At 50.8% G+C, this 16,124-nt stretch overlaps 1 protein-coding gene, 1 long non-coding RNA gene and 1 other non-coding gene across 5 annotated transcripts in view; all 3 read right to left on the reverse strand.

Annotated features, from left to right (window-relative positions):
- Nucleotides 1-1,277: 1,277 nt before the first annotated feature.
- Nucleotides 1,278-1,382, reverse strand: LOC114510533. Its single transcript, XR_003685693.1, has one exon. It is a non-coding gene; the product is annotated as a U6 spliceosomal RNA (small nuclear RNA).
- A 1,248-nt stretch (nucleotides 1,383-2,630) lies between these two features.
- Nucleotides 2,631-5,648, reverse strand: LOC118497924. The gene is made up of 2 exons (XR_004900439.1): nucleotides 4,978-5,648; nucleotides 2,631-3,779 (listed from the first exon to the last, which is right to left on the reverse strand). It is a non-coding gene; the product is annotated as an uncharacterized LOC118497924 (long non-coding RNA).
- Nucleotides 5,649-11,812: 6,164 nt separating this feature from the next.
- SMURF1 (SMAD specific E3 ubiquitin protein ligase 1) overlaps nucleotides 11,813-16,124 on the reverse strand; it is a 103,614-nt gene continuing 99,302 nt past the window's right edge. For all 3 annotated transcript variants that reach the window (XM_036014455.1, XM_036014454.1, XM_036014453.1), the window contains one exon: nucleotides 11,813-14,932. In XM_036014455.1, the coding sequence (XP_035870348.1) occupies nucleotides 14,833-14,932 (100 nt within the window). In that variant the 3' untranslated portion in view covers nucleotides 11,813-14,832. The remainder of the gene's footprint in view (nucleotides 14,933-16,124) is intronic.

Here is a 16,124-nt window from a genome sequence, read left to right on the forward strand (position 1 = left end):
AATCCTCTTAACACTCAGCCTGTGTGCGCCCAGACCAGAACAGCCCAGCCTCCCGGCTGCAGCACGAACACCCGCCCCCACGCTGGGACAGCCTGCACGGCATTTTGCATCAAAGCGCAACATATTGCATTGGTGACTTTTTACATTTATTTTTCAATTATAGTTGACACACAATGTGATATTAGTTTCAAGGTGTACAACAGTGACTAAATGTTTACACAGCTTACAGAGTGATCACCACACTAGGTCTAGGAGCATTATTAGTTTACTTTTTTTTTAACCCTCACCAGAGGATATTGTTGTTGTTGTTTAATTGATTTTAGAGAGAGGAAGGGAGAGAGAGAGAAGAACATCGAAGCGAGCTGACGGATCAAACTTGCAACCTAGGTATGTGTCCTGACTGGGATCAAACCCCAACCTTTTGGTGTACAGGACTACGCCCAACCGACCAAGCTGCCCAGCCAGGGCTACATTTACATTTTTGTAAGCAAGAAGCAATGAGTGCTCATCTTTTCTATTGCTTGCTCCACACAGGAATTTTCCTTACTTTACTGTAAATGAAGACTTACGAGTATACGGAAGATAAACAAGAAAACACCAGATCTGAGCCGCCCTGGATGAAGCCATGTTGAAAGCATTATTCCCACAGGGTGCCCAAAGGGGGCGCCGCAGAGTTCCGGGTGCAGGTTCTGACACTACCTGCCCTGTGTGCCAGCATGGATCCTTCTCGCCCTCTGATTGGCCAGAGCATTTGCGCATATTGTTTCTCCTGGACAAGTGGTATCCGTTTACCCCAAAGTACCCCAGAGGTGTTAGCTTTTCTTTTTGTGTTCTGCTCTGATAGGAAGATTGCAAACTGCAGCACTCGGCTCAGATAAATTAGCCTCTTAAACTTGAATAACATGTGTGTGACCTACTGGGCCCTGTGACCAAAGAACCTTGGTGTGAACTGTACAGTGTGTCTGACTGCAGGCTCATCCACACAAATTAGCATTCCAGCACCCGCGCAAAGCTGCGCAAACGCAACGTTCAGTTGAATTGCTTCATTTGTTCTAGCAGGGGCGGGGGATTATTTTTCACACTAGGGAGTATTATTCAGCCTCTAGGGGGCACTCTCACCCTGTATGGTAAGCCACGTCATCTGCATAGGGGAACATGGTTATTTTTCTATTTATATGGTTGAAAGGAATGCAACTAGTTCATATTTTTTTAACTGCTTTAGTTTAGGTAAAAAATATTTTTCATTTTTTAAAATTATTTTATTGTTGTTTGGTCACAAAAATATGGAATGCTTCCCGAATGAATGTCATCCTCGTGCAGGGGCCGCGCTAATCTTCTCTGGATCGTTCCAGTTTCGGTCCATGTGCTGCCGAAGCGAGCACTAGTTTGGGTAAAATTTTTTAAAAGGGAGACAAAATCCTTGATAAACACGACTAAAGTGAACTGTCAGAAACCTGCCCTGTGGGATTAGGTTTTGGGAAGTGTTGAGAGTGGACACGCTGCTAAATACTTTATAAAGATTATGATATTCTTTCCTAAATAACACAAGATGGTGTCTCATTTTTTACAGCTGAAGACTCTGGAGCCCGCTGGGGGAAGTGACGGTCTGATCTGACATTCGCCGAGAGGTTCCGATGTATCTGAATGTCCACCCGACTGTGTGTTTCCCAGGGGCATCTCTGTATCCTCAACACACAGCACAATTTTAGCACTTAGTAGGTTCTCAAGCACATTCCCAGCATGACCAGAGAAAATGCCCAGTCCTGCTTTCAGGGAGCCTGCAGTCCAGTGGGAAAGACGGATTTCAGCCCAGAGCACCCACGCCAGACTTCCCGCCTGCAGAACTGTAAGGCAATAAAGTTGCCTTGTTTTAAGCCACTAAGTTTGTGCTCGTTTGTATGAGAGCCATAGGAAATTAATTCACGGTTACAGAGTCGGGTTCCGGCTGTGAAAAAAAAAAAAGGCTTCATTCGCTGCGGTGCTAGTTCATGAGAAATGAAGGGCCCGGGTGCGGTGAAGGGGAACAGCAGTTGCTAGTTAAGTCCTCGTTACTCACAGTGTGGTCTCTTCTGGGAAGAACTCGTGGGAACTGGCCTCGGTTCAGAGACACAAAACGCCAGGCCCACCCCAGACCCACGGAACAGAGTCAGCCTTTTAACAAGATCCCCAGGTGATGAGCACGCATATTCAAGTTTGAGAAGCACTAGGTTAAATTAATTAAAAGCTACTTTAAAATGTGGAGCCACCTCTGATTCTCCTTCGACACACCAGTTTGCTGGCGAAAGACATGCAACCAAATCCACAAGGAGAATGCTAGGCTGCTGCCCCTTACCACGGACAACAGGATGCGCGTTTCTACGGCTCTTACGTGGCGAAGAAGGCGGTTCAATGAAGCCATTTACCCCACCGCAAAGGACTTCCCTTCTTCGAAAATTCCGAGTTAAAAGATTAGAAACGTCAAACATGTCACACCTTCCAGCAAATCTTAGAATCCTGGAACACTACTCAGAGCCGTGACGTGCAGGACAAGATGGTTTCATTCCCGTCATACATTTTATCTCATTAACGCAAAAGACAGCAACGTTCCATATTTCACACAATATTTTAAAAGCTGCTCTAAAATCCCCTAATAAGTGTTTAATGAAAATAAATTTAGTGCAAGGTAGCCATGACTACAAAATTAATACTACCAAATCATCACTAATGTCTTTTGCATTAACAATAATTGGAAGGTGGGTAGAGAAAGCATCAAACAAAAATATGTTTTGAAAGTACATTTTATCCAGCCTTTATCTTGTTGCTAAATCTTGCGCATATTAGAAGATAGTCAAGACGGCTGTAGAGGTGCTACAGCAATAGAGGGCTACGATAATACTTCAAAGGTTTTGAAACAACCCTGCAGCAATTATGTGGCGTCGCAAATCACCCCATTGGTGTAAAATGAAAACAAGCAGTGACCCGATGAGTCTTTCTAGGTAAAAGTGTCAGCTGAAAAAGAGAACTTTAACAGAATTGGTGATGGCAACCAGAATATGGAAATTAGCATAATCAAGAAAGAGATGTTATTACTCAATGTCATTTGCTCAGGCTAGAGCACCTCGACGCACTCGGTGCGCCAGGGGGCCGCCTTGGGAGGGGAGAAGCAACAAGAACCAGAGCCTTGTTTTCAACCGACCAGCCCCACCCGGCCGGGCTGTTTTTAAACTCTCATGTCATAACCCTTTTTCCATCATCCTGCAGAGTGAAAAGCACTGCACCCACACTCGCGTGCACCTTACATACTGCAGAAGTCAAACCATCTTCGATCCATCTCCCTCCGTACGGCGCATGATTTAAGAAAACGTCACAAGCACGCACTTTGGACAGAGTGATGCATACAGTATAGACAAAACAGGCACCTCTGCTGTAACCTTTTTAATAAATAAAAGCACATTAACAAAAATAAAAACAGCAGCACCTGAAGCTTTTGACATTTGTAACCCAAATGTTCTAACTGGTTAAGTTTTAAGAAGTGCCAAGAAAGACCCAATTTTGACTTAACACTTTAATCCTAGTCGGGACAAGAGCTTGTCTGGGTACAGTCCAGTCACCAGACGCTGGACAGCACGCCAGCCCACCAGTCCGTCGGACGTCCTGCACTGCGGAAAGCAGACCGACGCTGGAGCGCTCACCTTAATCAGATCCCGTGTGTCCCTGAGTTCTGGGTGGCCTTTTCCAGCCACCAGCTGCAGCAGAACAGCCTCCCTCGCAGTCACTGTGATCCCGGTTCGAGCAAGACGCTTAAAAAAAATGGGAAAGACAAATCAAGAAGGAAGCATGCGCACGAACACTGTACTAAGACAACGAACAGTATGCTGGGGCACAGAATTAGTGTTCTCCTTTGAAACCAGGGTCCCCAGCCAGACCACCCGATTCAGAGGTGGGGACAGACTCCAGATGAGCCACCCCACAGGCCCACCGCGGCTGCCCTCAGTGTTGGCAATATGGGCCAGAAACAGGTCAAGAAAGCAGGCAGCCAATATTAGGACTCATACGGCCAGGGACAGAAGGGAGATGAAGGATACTGGCGGAAACAATGATTCACATTCCTTTTTCCTGTCTCCAAGCAGCTGACATATACATGTGTGTCCTTCCCCTAAGTCAGGGGTCCCCAACATCTGGGCCACCGACTGGTACTGGTCCCAGCCTGTCAGGAAATGGGCCGCACAGCAGGAAGTGGGCTTGAATGCAATGTGCTTGTATCATCCCAGAACCAACCCCCTGGGTCCCCAGTCCTGGAAAAATTGCTTTCCACAAAACTGGTCCCTGGTGCCAAAAAAGTTGGGGACAGCTGCCCTACATTAGAAATGACTGCTGGTAGAACAGCCTCATGCGAGGTTTCCAGCATGCCCCTGGATGACGACACAACCGCCACCCCGGCCACCACCACTGAGCAGAGTCGGAAAGGTGCATCAGGTTTCACTGTCAGGCCAAAGAATGTCCAAGCTCCAGTGGAATCACAATAAAGAACGAAGGACAGAAATCTCAAGGAGGGGGAGAAGGAAGAGCGTGGGGGAGGGGGGGAAGAGGCAAGAGGGAGGGCGGAGGGCAAAGAGGAGAAAGTGGGGGCAGAAGGGGAGGGGAGAGGGAGGAGGGGGCAAGAAGAGAGTTCTGGAGTAGAAATTCAGTCTCTGGATGCACATCTGCTATCAGAAACTCTAGGCCAAAGGCAGGCCACCCGCTATGTCCAGAAACACCCGGTGCAAGGACCACAGAGGAGGAGCTGGTTGGAAAAGTTCCTGGGCAGGGCAGAGAAAAAGACGCAGATCGGTCTCTCCTCACAGACAAGGAGGAGACACAGAATGAGCACTACCCATGTATAGCGCACATCCTTATTTTTCCAACAATTTGGGCCAAGAAGTGTGCACTGTATGCACAAAATACCAAACCTAACTCAGCCACACCTGTCAGTTTCTTTAGAAAACCCCTCCAGCTCACCTTCTGAGGGCTCTGCACTTCCCAGAGAAGCTGTCCCTGCAGGTCCCAGTTCCCACTGCCTGTGTCTTCTCCGTGGTGCCGCTGCGGGCCTTGGGCGCCCTGTGGTGGCCTCACATCTTCACCAGCTCCACATGGTGGCTTCGTGAGGAGTGGGCTGGAGGGGGCCACAGAGGGACAAGGGAGCCCAGACAGGGGGAAGTGTGGGTACATGGTGGGCCTGAGTCTGGCCCACCCTCCATGCAGACGGCCCCTTGCTCAAAGGGCACCTCGGGCCCACTGGCTATGGTGGGGGCTCCGGGTCGGTGCTCCCCCGAAGGGAGGGCTCAGGGGTGGCAGCTCACAAGAGCAGGGGGCACGGTGGCTGGGGAGCTCACGTGGTCCTGCACAGAAAACTGAAAAGCTTTTATCAAAGAACTGGGTCGGGGGAGACTAATGGACAACATGGGGATGCAGATGCTGCCCCTCTGTCTAGGGTGTGAGACGGTCGGAAGCTGGGAGTAGGGTCCCCAACCCTGTGAGGGAGCCGGGAGGGAGGGCAGACATCCCTCAGGAGGGCTCTCCTCTCAGGCCGAGGCTCTGAGGGTGGGCCCTTCGCCTGGCCCCTCACTCACCCCCACCCAGACCAAGGACCATGCACCCCCAGGGCCCAGCAGGCCCCCTCGGCCCACCAGGCCTCAAAACACGAGACCATCTCATCAGATTCTGTTGCCAGTGTTTTTGAGAATCATCCATGACCTTCTCTTAGATAAGGAAATGGAAACTCAAGAGTCAAGGAATCCTCCCTGCGAAGGTCACAGGGCTGTAGACTGGAGCTGGGTTCGAACTCAGGACTGTTTTAATACCTCCTAATCCTGCCCCGTCTGCAGGGAGGTCATGATTGGACGACTGGGGCACGTCTCTGCACAGAGCCCCAGATGACGACCTTGGAGACTCTGGTTCCAGAAGCACCTGCCCAGCACCCTGCCGGGCAGGCTGGGTTTCCTGCTTTTCCCTGGGGAGGCTGCTGCGGCCCCACTCTATGCAGAGGAGCCCCGAGGGGCGTGAGGGGCAGAAGGTTGGACCCTCCCGTGGGAAGGGGCACTGTTTCCCTCAGATGCGCCACCAGGACAGGACAGCCAGGACAGGATGGCCATGACGAAGGCCCTCCCGTGTCCACGCTGCTCTGAGCACTTCACACAAGCACACGTGTAAGTGCTACAGTGCCCGGGGAGAGAGGTGCTCTTGCCCCCATTTTACAAACGAGGAAACTGAGGCACAGGTGAGGCAGCATGTGAGAGCTCACATTACCAAGCCAGGACTCAACCCCAGCGAGGCCGCCCAGACCCCCCAGGCACCGACAAGGAGACACCTGAGTGTGCACACGCGTCTGCCTCTGGCCACCGGGGCGAACGCGGGCGACCAGTGAGCCGCTGACACGGCTGCCTGAGGGAGCACGTGTTCGCGTCGGTGGAGGAGAGGACAACGGAACAAACCAGAACATTCCAACAGACCAGGCATTTACACAGTCATCGAGATGGCAGGCAGGTCAGCTGAGGGGATGTGGGCAGGCGTATGACCTGTTCGAAAATGTGAAAGACGGTGGCTTTGGTAGTGGAAAAGCCCCAAGGAGCCCGACCTGGAACTCTGTGTCCCTGCACCGAGCCGAGCCCAGGACATGCTGTGACCGGATGGAGACAGAGGTGACCAAAGTGACAGCAAGGCCACCGAGGGATGGGAAGCAGCAAGAATCTGTCTCTGCTTAAACAGAAATCAGAGTTGCAGAACCCGATGTAATTATTTTGGAACTTCAGAGCCTGTGCGAATGCTTGCAACTTCTCAGGGGAAACGTGGCTGGTGAATGGGCTGATTCGGTCCATTCCCACTTTCGGAGCAGAGCAGCTGCCCGTGCCCCAGCCTGGCCTGTGGCTGCTGCCGCGCCTGTGTCCCTGGCATGACCTGCTGGAGCCAGGGTAGAAAGGAAGGACCCCGTCCTCCAGCTATCAGGTTCTGCATTCCGATCACTGCTCTGGACCCGGGAGGTGCAGACACAGCTGGGCAGCCTCTGCTGCTCCCCCCACCCCTGCCCACCACACCAGCGGGAGAGGCCCACAGAGGGCTGAAAGAACAGCCTCAGCTTGTCCTATGCTCTCCCCCTCTGGGGAACCAAACATTTAGGAATTGGGATAGTCAAAAGCAACTGCATAGACAGCTTCTGTGGACAGAAGGTGGCTTCCAGCCCAAAACTCCTGGGAGGCCAGGACCTTCGGTCACAAACCCACGAGAAAACGAATCCTGCCAACAACTGAAGGACTCGGGGGTGGGGGTGCTCCTTCCCTGGTTCAGCCCTGGGAAAGCGCAGTCTGGCCAGCACCTGATGCACCTCATCAGCCCTGGAGCACAGCACCAACTGCAACTGGGCCGGAGCCTCGAGCTTCGAGAAACGGGAGGTTGTATGTGTGTTCATGCAGTCCCCCATCAGGGGCGGGTGCGGGAAGCCACTCTGGCGCCCAGGGACACAGACAGGTGCAGGGAAGACCCGAGAAGGCCGCAGGCTTCTGCCTTGGGTTGAGCAGAGACACTTTTAACAATTGAACAAACAAAACGTCTGGGGAGAATCTGATTTCCAGAGCTACATTATAAGACTCGGGTATTCACTTTTCAACAAAAAGTCACAAGAACTGGTCGCTGAGGAAGTGCAGACAGCAGGCTTGCTGGGTGAGCTGCTCGGAGGACTGAGGGAGGACACGGCAGGGACAGGAAGAGAACACCTCGTACAACAACCAACACAGAAACTCCTTAAAGGAGTTCCAGAGCATGCGTGAGCAGGCAGAAGAAAGAAACAGTGAACTTAAAGGCAGCTGAAACACTGAGAAGAGGACTGAAGGGGTGAACAGAACCACAGGGACCCCGGGGACCCCACTCAGCAAACATGTGCATTGTGGGACTCCCAGGAGGGGAAGCGAGGCGGGAGAGAGATGGGCAGAAAGAGTATCTGAAGAAATAATGAATGAAAACTTCTCAAATTTTGTAAAAGACACGAAACTACAAATCCAGAAAGTTCAACCAACTGCAAGTAGAAGAGGCCCATGGACACACCAAGACACATTATAATCCGACAGTCAAAAGGAAAACAGAGAGATTCTTGAAAAGCAGCAAGACAGACTTGTCACATACGAGGAATCCTCAGGAAGATTACCAGCAACCTCTTCATCAGACACCTTGGAGGCCAGAAAGCAGTGGCTGGTCTACTCAGATCAATGAAAGAATATGGAATTCTATATCTAGCAAAACTGTCCTTTGAAAAGGAGGGAGAAACAATACAGAAAAGCTGAGGGAGCTCATTACCAACAGGCCTGCCTTGCAAGGAATGCTAAACAAAAAAAATGGACATACAAATTGAAGAAACTCACAATCCAATGAAAATCAATTCAAAGAGACCCCCAGCAACCACTGGAAAACTGAAAGGCAAAACAGGTTCACGGCCCCAGGGGGAGACCCCAGCACCCCACCGGCAGCGGGGCAGAACCACTGGGGCAGAATGGGACGGAAGAGAGGACTTGCGCCGTGCAGAGCAACGGGATCTAACACACACACACACACACACACACACGCACGCACACATGCACACGGAACACTCCTCCAGCCACAGCGTCACCCGCGTCCTCCTTGGGGGCACAGGACCAGCTTCCCGATGGGGCATGCTGAGCTGTAAAACAAGTCTTGACAAATTTTAAAAGACTGAAACCATACAAAGTATTTTTCTTATCACGATGGAAGGAAACTGGACATCAGTCATGAAAAGACAACTCACAAATATTAACTGGAAATTAAGCAACACAAAGGAAATTAGAAAATCTCTTGAGATAAATGGCAGTGCAACTGCAGCATACCAAAACCAAAAGCAGCACCGAGAAGGAAATGACAGTGTAAGTGCTTACATTAAAAAAAGAAGGTAGGTCTCAAAGTGAAAACCGACTTTATACCTTAAGTAACTAGAAAAAAAAGAAAACACTAAATCCCTGAGCTAGCAGTGGAGAGTAATAATATCATAGCAGAAATAAATAAAGAATAGAAAAATAATAGAGAAACCATTGAGGCCAAGAGTTGGTTCTTTAAAAACATCAACTTAATGACAGATCTTTAGCTAAAAAGAATAAAAGATAAAATCAGAAAAGAGGGGACAGTGTTGTAAGTGTTGCAGAAATAAAAAGGATTATGAGCGCACAGTTGACCCCGAACAACGCAGAGGTGAGGGGTGCCAAGTCCCATGTAGTTGAAAATCTATGTATAACTTTTGACTCCTGAAAAACTTAACTACTAATAGCCTACTTTTGACTGGAAGTTTTACCAACAACACAAATGGCCAATTAACACATACTTTGCATATGTATTATATATATTGTATTCTTATAAAAAAAATAAGCTAGGCCCTAGCTGGTGTGGCTCAGTGGAGTGAGTGCCAGCCTGCAAACCAAAAGATCACCAGTTCAATTCCCAGTCGGGGCACATGCCTGAGTTGTGGGCCAGGTTCCCAGTTGGGGGCGTATGAGAGGCAACCAATCTATGTAGTTCTCACGCATCAGTGTTTCTCTCCCTGTCTTTCTCCCTCCCTTCCCCTTTCTCTAAAAGTAAATAAATACCATCCTAAAAAGAAACAACTAAGCTAGATAAAAGAAAATGTTGTTAAGATAATTATGAAGGGAAACTCATTTACAGCACTACACTGCACTTACTGGTACTGTGAACTGACTGTCCACTCACAAGAGGAACGATCAGTAATGACGTCAGTACTGTCCTATGAAACACCGCAGGTGCTGCAGGCACTATCAGCATCAGTCATCAGAGATGAAGAAGTGATATGAGAAGAGCCACTCAGACTCACCTGCAGGCACGCTGACCCACGCACCGACAGCGAGCAGTGATATGACGGCTCCAGGGCGGCCTGTGAGATTAACCGACACAACCGCTTCACAGCAGTCAGGGAACCTCGAAAAAATTTCCAATACACTTATCAAATAAAATCCGGGGTTTTCATTCAGTAAGTGGACCCATGCAGCTCAGACCTATGCTGTTCGAGGGCCAACTGTACTATACAATCAGATACAATTGTATGCCAACAAAAGGACAAGCTTCTAAAACACCCAACTTACCAAGACTGAATCATGAAGAAACAGAAAATCTGAATAGACCTGTAACTAGTACGGAGATTGAACCAGGAACCAGAAACCTGCCAACAAAGTGAATCCCACTAATCATTTAAAGAAGAATTAACACTCGTCCTTCTCAAACTCTTACGAAAATGTGAAGCAGAAGGAAGATTCCTAATTCATTCTGTGAGGCCAAAGACACTGCAAGGAAACTACAGGTTAATATCACTCACAAATACTGATGCAAAATCTCCAACAAAATATTAGCAAATTGAATCCAACAGCCCAGGAAAAGGATTATATATTGTGACAAAGCAGCATTTGTTCCCAGAATGCAAGGATCACTCAGCACAAAGAGAATCAGTCGGTGTAATGCAACCAAAGAAGGGAAAAACCACACAACCATCTCGATGGAGGCAACAAAACCATCCAACAAAATTCACGCTTTTTCCCAAAGGAAACACCCAACAAGCTGGGAACAGAAGAAATATAGTAACAGCCATATATGAAAAATCCCACAGCAACTACTGCAATGGTGAGAGACTGAAAGCTGCTTCTTCAAGATCCGGAACAAGACGAAGATGCCCGCCTCGCTACTTCTGTTCAGCACAGCGCTCAAGGCCAAGCCAGGCAGCCGGGCAAGAGAGAACGGAAGGCACCCCCCGGTTCGGAGAGGAAGCAATAAAATGATCTGTCTGTGGACAACACGACCTGTCGACAGGTAGAAAACCCCAGAGAATACACCAACTCCTTCACAATCAGTAAACAACATCAGCAGAGCTGAAGGCTACAAACTGGACAAACCACAGCATATTTCTATACACTCACAACGAACAATCCAAAAGGGAAATTACAACAGCTGTTTAAAATAGCACCAAAAAGACAGTTCTCAGGAATACACTTAGCCAAGGAGGCAAAGGACTTAATACACTGAAAACTACAAGTCACTGCTGACAGAAATCAGAGACTTAAGATCCTAGTCTTTCATATCTTTCCTGGGTACCTCGGCCAGTCAAGCTGTCACATACAACTAACTGTCACACCGAGCGTTCACTAAATGGATGGACGAACAAGGCGTGGCGTGCTCCTGCAGTGCTACTCAGCCATCAAAGGGGTGAACACGATCCACACAGTGGACCTTGGAAATACTGTGCCACATGAAATGACACAGAAGGATCCATGTGAAGAGCAGGCAAAGGCATGGCCAGAAAGCAGGACAGAGGCCACCAAAGCCTGGGCAGGGAGTTCTGGGGGGTGGGGGCGGAGGCGAGGGACAGGAGTCACTGGTTAATAGGCAAGGTTGCAGTTCCAGAAGACACACAGGGAACAGACTGTGGTGACGGCTACGCGACACCGTGAAGTGTACCCAATGCCTCCGGACATAACGAGCACTGACTTCAGGTTTAACTGACAGACAGCGTGTATAACTCATCGTGATAAAATACACTAAAAAGAAAAGTAAAAACCCAAACCAAGCGCTGTGGCCGGTGTGTGAAGGAGAAGCCGACAGGTCGGGAACGCCCTCGGGCCCATGTTTGCTGGCCGGGAAGTGTTCGTGGGAGGCCTGCTTGCCTCAGTTTCCCCTGCAGTTCTGTCCCTGTGTTCGTCCGTCTCCTTACAAGGCCCTGGCCAGTGTCTCCCACCACTGATTTCCTTTCTCGTGGCACCGTCGAGAAATTGGAATCTCATTTCCACAGCAAAACCACAGATGCCGAAAACGTAAAGTTGTGAGTTTATTGCATATGTAACAAAGTGAACCTGGCCTCTGGGCCCAGCCTGCCGCACGATCGCCGCTGGTTCTGTATTTCCAGCCGGCTCCACAGCCACATTAAATAGAACTAGTATTTCTTTAAATACTTTCGATTTTGACATCAAACAGAACATTAGTGTACAACTTTCACAAAATAAATCGGCAATAAAAACAGTGGGAAGAATAACAAGGATAGCAGCAATACTTAAAAACAAGACATTACAAAATAAATTAAAAAACACATTATAAAGTGGTTGAGAAACAAAAATAAACAAATCTAAAAAATCCACACTGTGTGTGCCTGGCTGCAGACGGGGTGGGCGGACCTTCCCTCTGCACCAGGCCCCTCCTGATGGCACGGGTTTGAGACCGCCAACCTGGATTTGGACCGCGAGGCCGAGCGGGCTCAGGGGCCACAGTTCCGGCGGGCAGGCAGTTACTGGCCCCGCACACAGCCCCTCCGCTCCTCCTACCTACAGCGCTGGCAGACCGGTGGTCATCCCTGAGGGTCGGCTGCTGACCGCCAGTGGGGGCGAGCCTGAAGGGTGGGGCCTGAAGCATCCGGGCAGAGCGGGGCGGGGACAGGGTGGCCGGCTGGGATTACTGAGAGAGAAGGGTAACACAGAGGGGAGCTCGAGTCGATGGGGTTCCCGCAGACCCAGAGGGGTCAGGGGAAGCAGTTACCAACTACTTGCTACACTATTCTTTGGGGTAGTTCAAAAGGCCCAAACAACCGGCAATATTTAAGGTTCCAGATGTACAGTGCCGCTGACAGAGGCCTGTTTGGCAAGAGTAAACGGGAGCGCTGGAAGGTTCTCCTCTTTGAGGCTCCTTGGTAACACAGCAGCTGAGCTGCCCATGTGCAAGTGTAAGTAAAAAAACAGAGGCCCGGGCCTCACAGAAGGACAGGCGCCTCGTGTCCTAGGCAGCTCCTGGAGGAGCCAGGACGTGACCCTGTGCGTCTTGCTGAGGGGACATCTGATGCGGGAGCAACACAGGGCTGGCAGGTGTGGAGGCTGAGGGGCCATCTCGGCTCCTCCTACTAGCAGGAAGGTCCTTCTAAAGGAGTCACCTGCAACATTCCTACTTCTGAGACTCTTCCACCATCAGACCCTCCCTGGGGCACGTGAGAGCAGACCTGCTGGCAGGAGGTCTGTGTTATTCATGTCTCTCTCAGAGGAGGAGACTCCGAGGGGGGGCTGGACAGATCTTTGGGGCCAGTTTCTAGAACACCCTCGGAAAGTGTCACAGCAAACGACACAGGATGCGCCCCACTGCAACATAGCACACCTCTGGAAAGACAAAGCCCACGGTTTGGCTTGATGTGTGAATGGACTAAGTTTGCCTTCTGCATCAAATCACATCCCTTCTGCCTAAAACCCGGCAGGTAACCCGGAGGCTCAGCTCTCTGGCAACTGTGGAATCCGCCAAATAGGACCCACCTCCACGTAGGGGGTTCCAGAGAGAGGGTCTGTGTGCCCCCCACGTCAGACTATGGACAGCTTCGGGGGCAAGGCAAGGAAACAGCGGGGTGCAGAAGGTAAGTGTGCCTTGCACCCAGCCTGTCTGCAGGCATTGGCAGTAACAAGGGCACTGACGCAGATGGCCAAAAGCTCCTTCCAGACCCAGCTCAGACCCACAGCGGGGACCAGCAGCACCGACCTCAGAAGCATCATCAGCGGTATTTCAACAGTGGTATGTCTCGCTAATAAGTGACCCTGCACTTGCCCCTAAACAAAAACAAAGAACTGGACAGGAACATCTGTGGCTGCCACCGTTTCTCCCTGAAGGTCCCTTGTCTGGAGTACCAAGCCACTCGTTAGAACAGTGCTGGAACGTGCGTGTGCACTGGGCGCTGGCGTGCGAGACGGAGGGCCTCAGCTCGCCGTGGCCTGGCTCACCAGAGGGAGACACTGGGGCAAGCAGACGGAGCAGCAGCTGTCGGCATTGTCACCTGACACTGGGAACCCCGAAAGGTGGGGCGGGACGGTCCTCCTCCCGCTATCAGGCTCACACCACACCCTGCTTCTCCTAAACCAGTGACTCAGGGTGGATTTCGGTCATCCAGGCTACCTGTTCCCCATCTCCCTTTTAAGCTAGTTTGCACCAAGCCAGCAGCTGCAATAACAGAATTTTGTTTTATTAGTTTAGCTCTTAGCAAATTTCCGCATTAATAGTTTGTTAGAATACGAGCGAGCCAGCTGCCCTCTCCGCAAACAGGTGCAGCAGTGGCCACAGATCGGGAGCTCCACTGTGTGGTGTTTCCACTGGAAAAATACTTCTAACTGGAGAGATAAAGTGGTAAAAGGGACTCTTAAAAGAGAAAGGTCATTCTTCTTTATGCGGAACAAAATTTTCAACCGGGATACCCTAAAAAGAAGTACCCAGGGCCTCCAGCTAGAGCTGCCCCAATTCCCTCACTTTTGAAAAGGACCCACTCCCCGCTGCAGCAGCTTCCAGTATGGGCGCACCATACGGCTCCTTTTCAGGAGCGGCTAATCTGCGACCAGGGCGGGCTGCTGGGGTGTGAAACCAGAACTGAGCGGAACTGGAGCAGAGGCCCAAGGTCTGTGTTGAGACAGGACACCTGGCATGGCGACCAGCTGCAAACCCTCTGTGGGCGGCCCAGGTCCCGGCCCCGTGGAGACCGCAGGGCAGCAGGCCCGCTGGGAGCCGCGTGGCACAGCCGCGGCAGGACACCCTGTGTGGCCGGGCCCTTCTAAACCTGGCGGTGTCTGACTGGATGGGTGATGGAAGGGCGTGGGAGTGCTGTGGCAACGGAGGAAAAGTATGGGTGGGTGCCACCAACCAAAGACCCCCCGCCCCCTTCACTCCCCCAAACACAAAGGGGGGCGACGACCCTTTCCCTCAGGTTAGAGAGAATCCAGTGCCTTGGCCCGCTTCGCAGGAGGTGCGCGGAAGGCGACAGGCATTTGGTCTGGTGGTCGTGAGCTAGAATCTGTTGCCTTTGGTTGCTCTTCACTCCACAGCAAACCCACAGGTCTCCTCCACCGCTACCAACAGCTTCTCGTAGAGCTTCTCGTAAGACTCATAGGGCGGAATGTCGATCCGGTTAAAGCTGGAATGGGAGCAAAGAGTGAGAGTCACTGCTGGGGGCAGTCCGGCCCTGGGACCTGCTTCAAGGACAAGGGCAGGCAGGAGCAGAGCATTCTTGGCCACCAGCCAGCCGTGTGCACGTGCATGCCGGTGTGCGTGTGTGCCCATGTGCATCCGTGCTAGTGTGCCCGCAGGGGGAGGGGTGAAGGGTAGGGGGATCCTCTCAACTCTATTTCTGAGGTGTGAGAGGTAGGGAGAGGTGAGTAGACACCCACCACCCCTGTACTTTTCTGCTTCTAATGCAAAGATTTTTAAATCAACACACAGCAAAATAAATCTTGAGATCTTGAGAACCAAATTACTGTTTACTGGGGATGTTAGGACAAAGCTCTAATTTGTTTTGCTCCCTTTTGGTCTTTGGGAAAAACGGCTGAGCACCAGGAACACTGACTTTGCAAATGAGCACAACCCAGACCGGCGGGCAGTCAGTCACCATGGACACTTCACTGAGCACCTGTCTGTTCCTGTGTGACTTGACCTGAGACCAGAACAGGGCAGTCTGGAAAATTCCCTGCAAGTCTATAAAAAAGGTCAAGCCTCTGATAGGTGAAATGAATCTTAAACTTCCAACTCGATGCTCCCATGGGGAAATCCATTCCCAATGCTTGTGAAAAGAAAAAGACACCTCTAAGAGTGATTATTTCAACAAGTTGAAAAACACAAAACCATCACGACCCAGGGGACACAGAGTGGCCTACTAAATTTCTCAAGGGTATGCAAGCAAGGATGGCTTTTGTCAAAACAAGGTCGGGCAAAACGGTGTCGCAGCCTTTTTTCAAGAGCTTCTCATCCCCACTTCACTGCGTGTACTACCATGCCGAGGGAGTGGAGGGCAGCGGAGGGCAGTGTAGTGCGCACACCCGGCACCCGGCCACCTCGCCTGCGCGGGGCGGCACTTGGCGTCTTCCCAGTCCCGGGCCAACAGCCGACTCCACGTGTGGAAGCCCAGTCGGCGCCCGGTCAGGGGCCTCCCACACGGAACGAGGCGGTGACAACACGTGGGGCTGGTTCTCGGGACCCAGAGGCAACTGTTCTTTTGATTTTTAAACCACAAAGGAAACAACCCACCACAAATATTATTTAGCTTGAAACTTAGGGAGGATGCATTTGTCAACAGCCAAGGCCCATCTGCTGTGGGCAAAGCCCAGAGGGAC

This window comes from Phyllostomus discolor, chromosome 13, assembly GCF_004126475.2.
Source record: "Phyllostomus discolor isolate MPI-MPIP mPhyDis1 chromosome 13, mPhyDis1.pri.v3, whole genome shotgun sequence".
NCBI classification, from domain to species: domain Eukaryota; kingdom Metazoa; phylum Chordata; class Mammalia; order Chiroptera; family Phyllostomidae; genus Phyllostomus; species Phyllostomus discolor.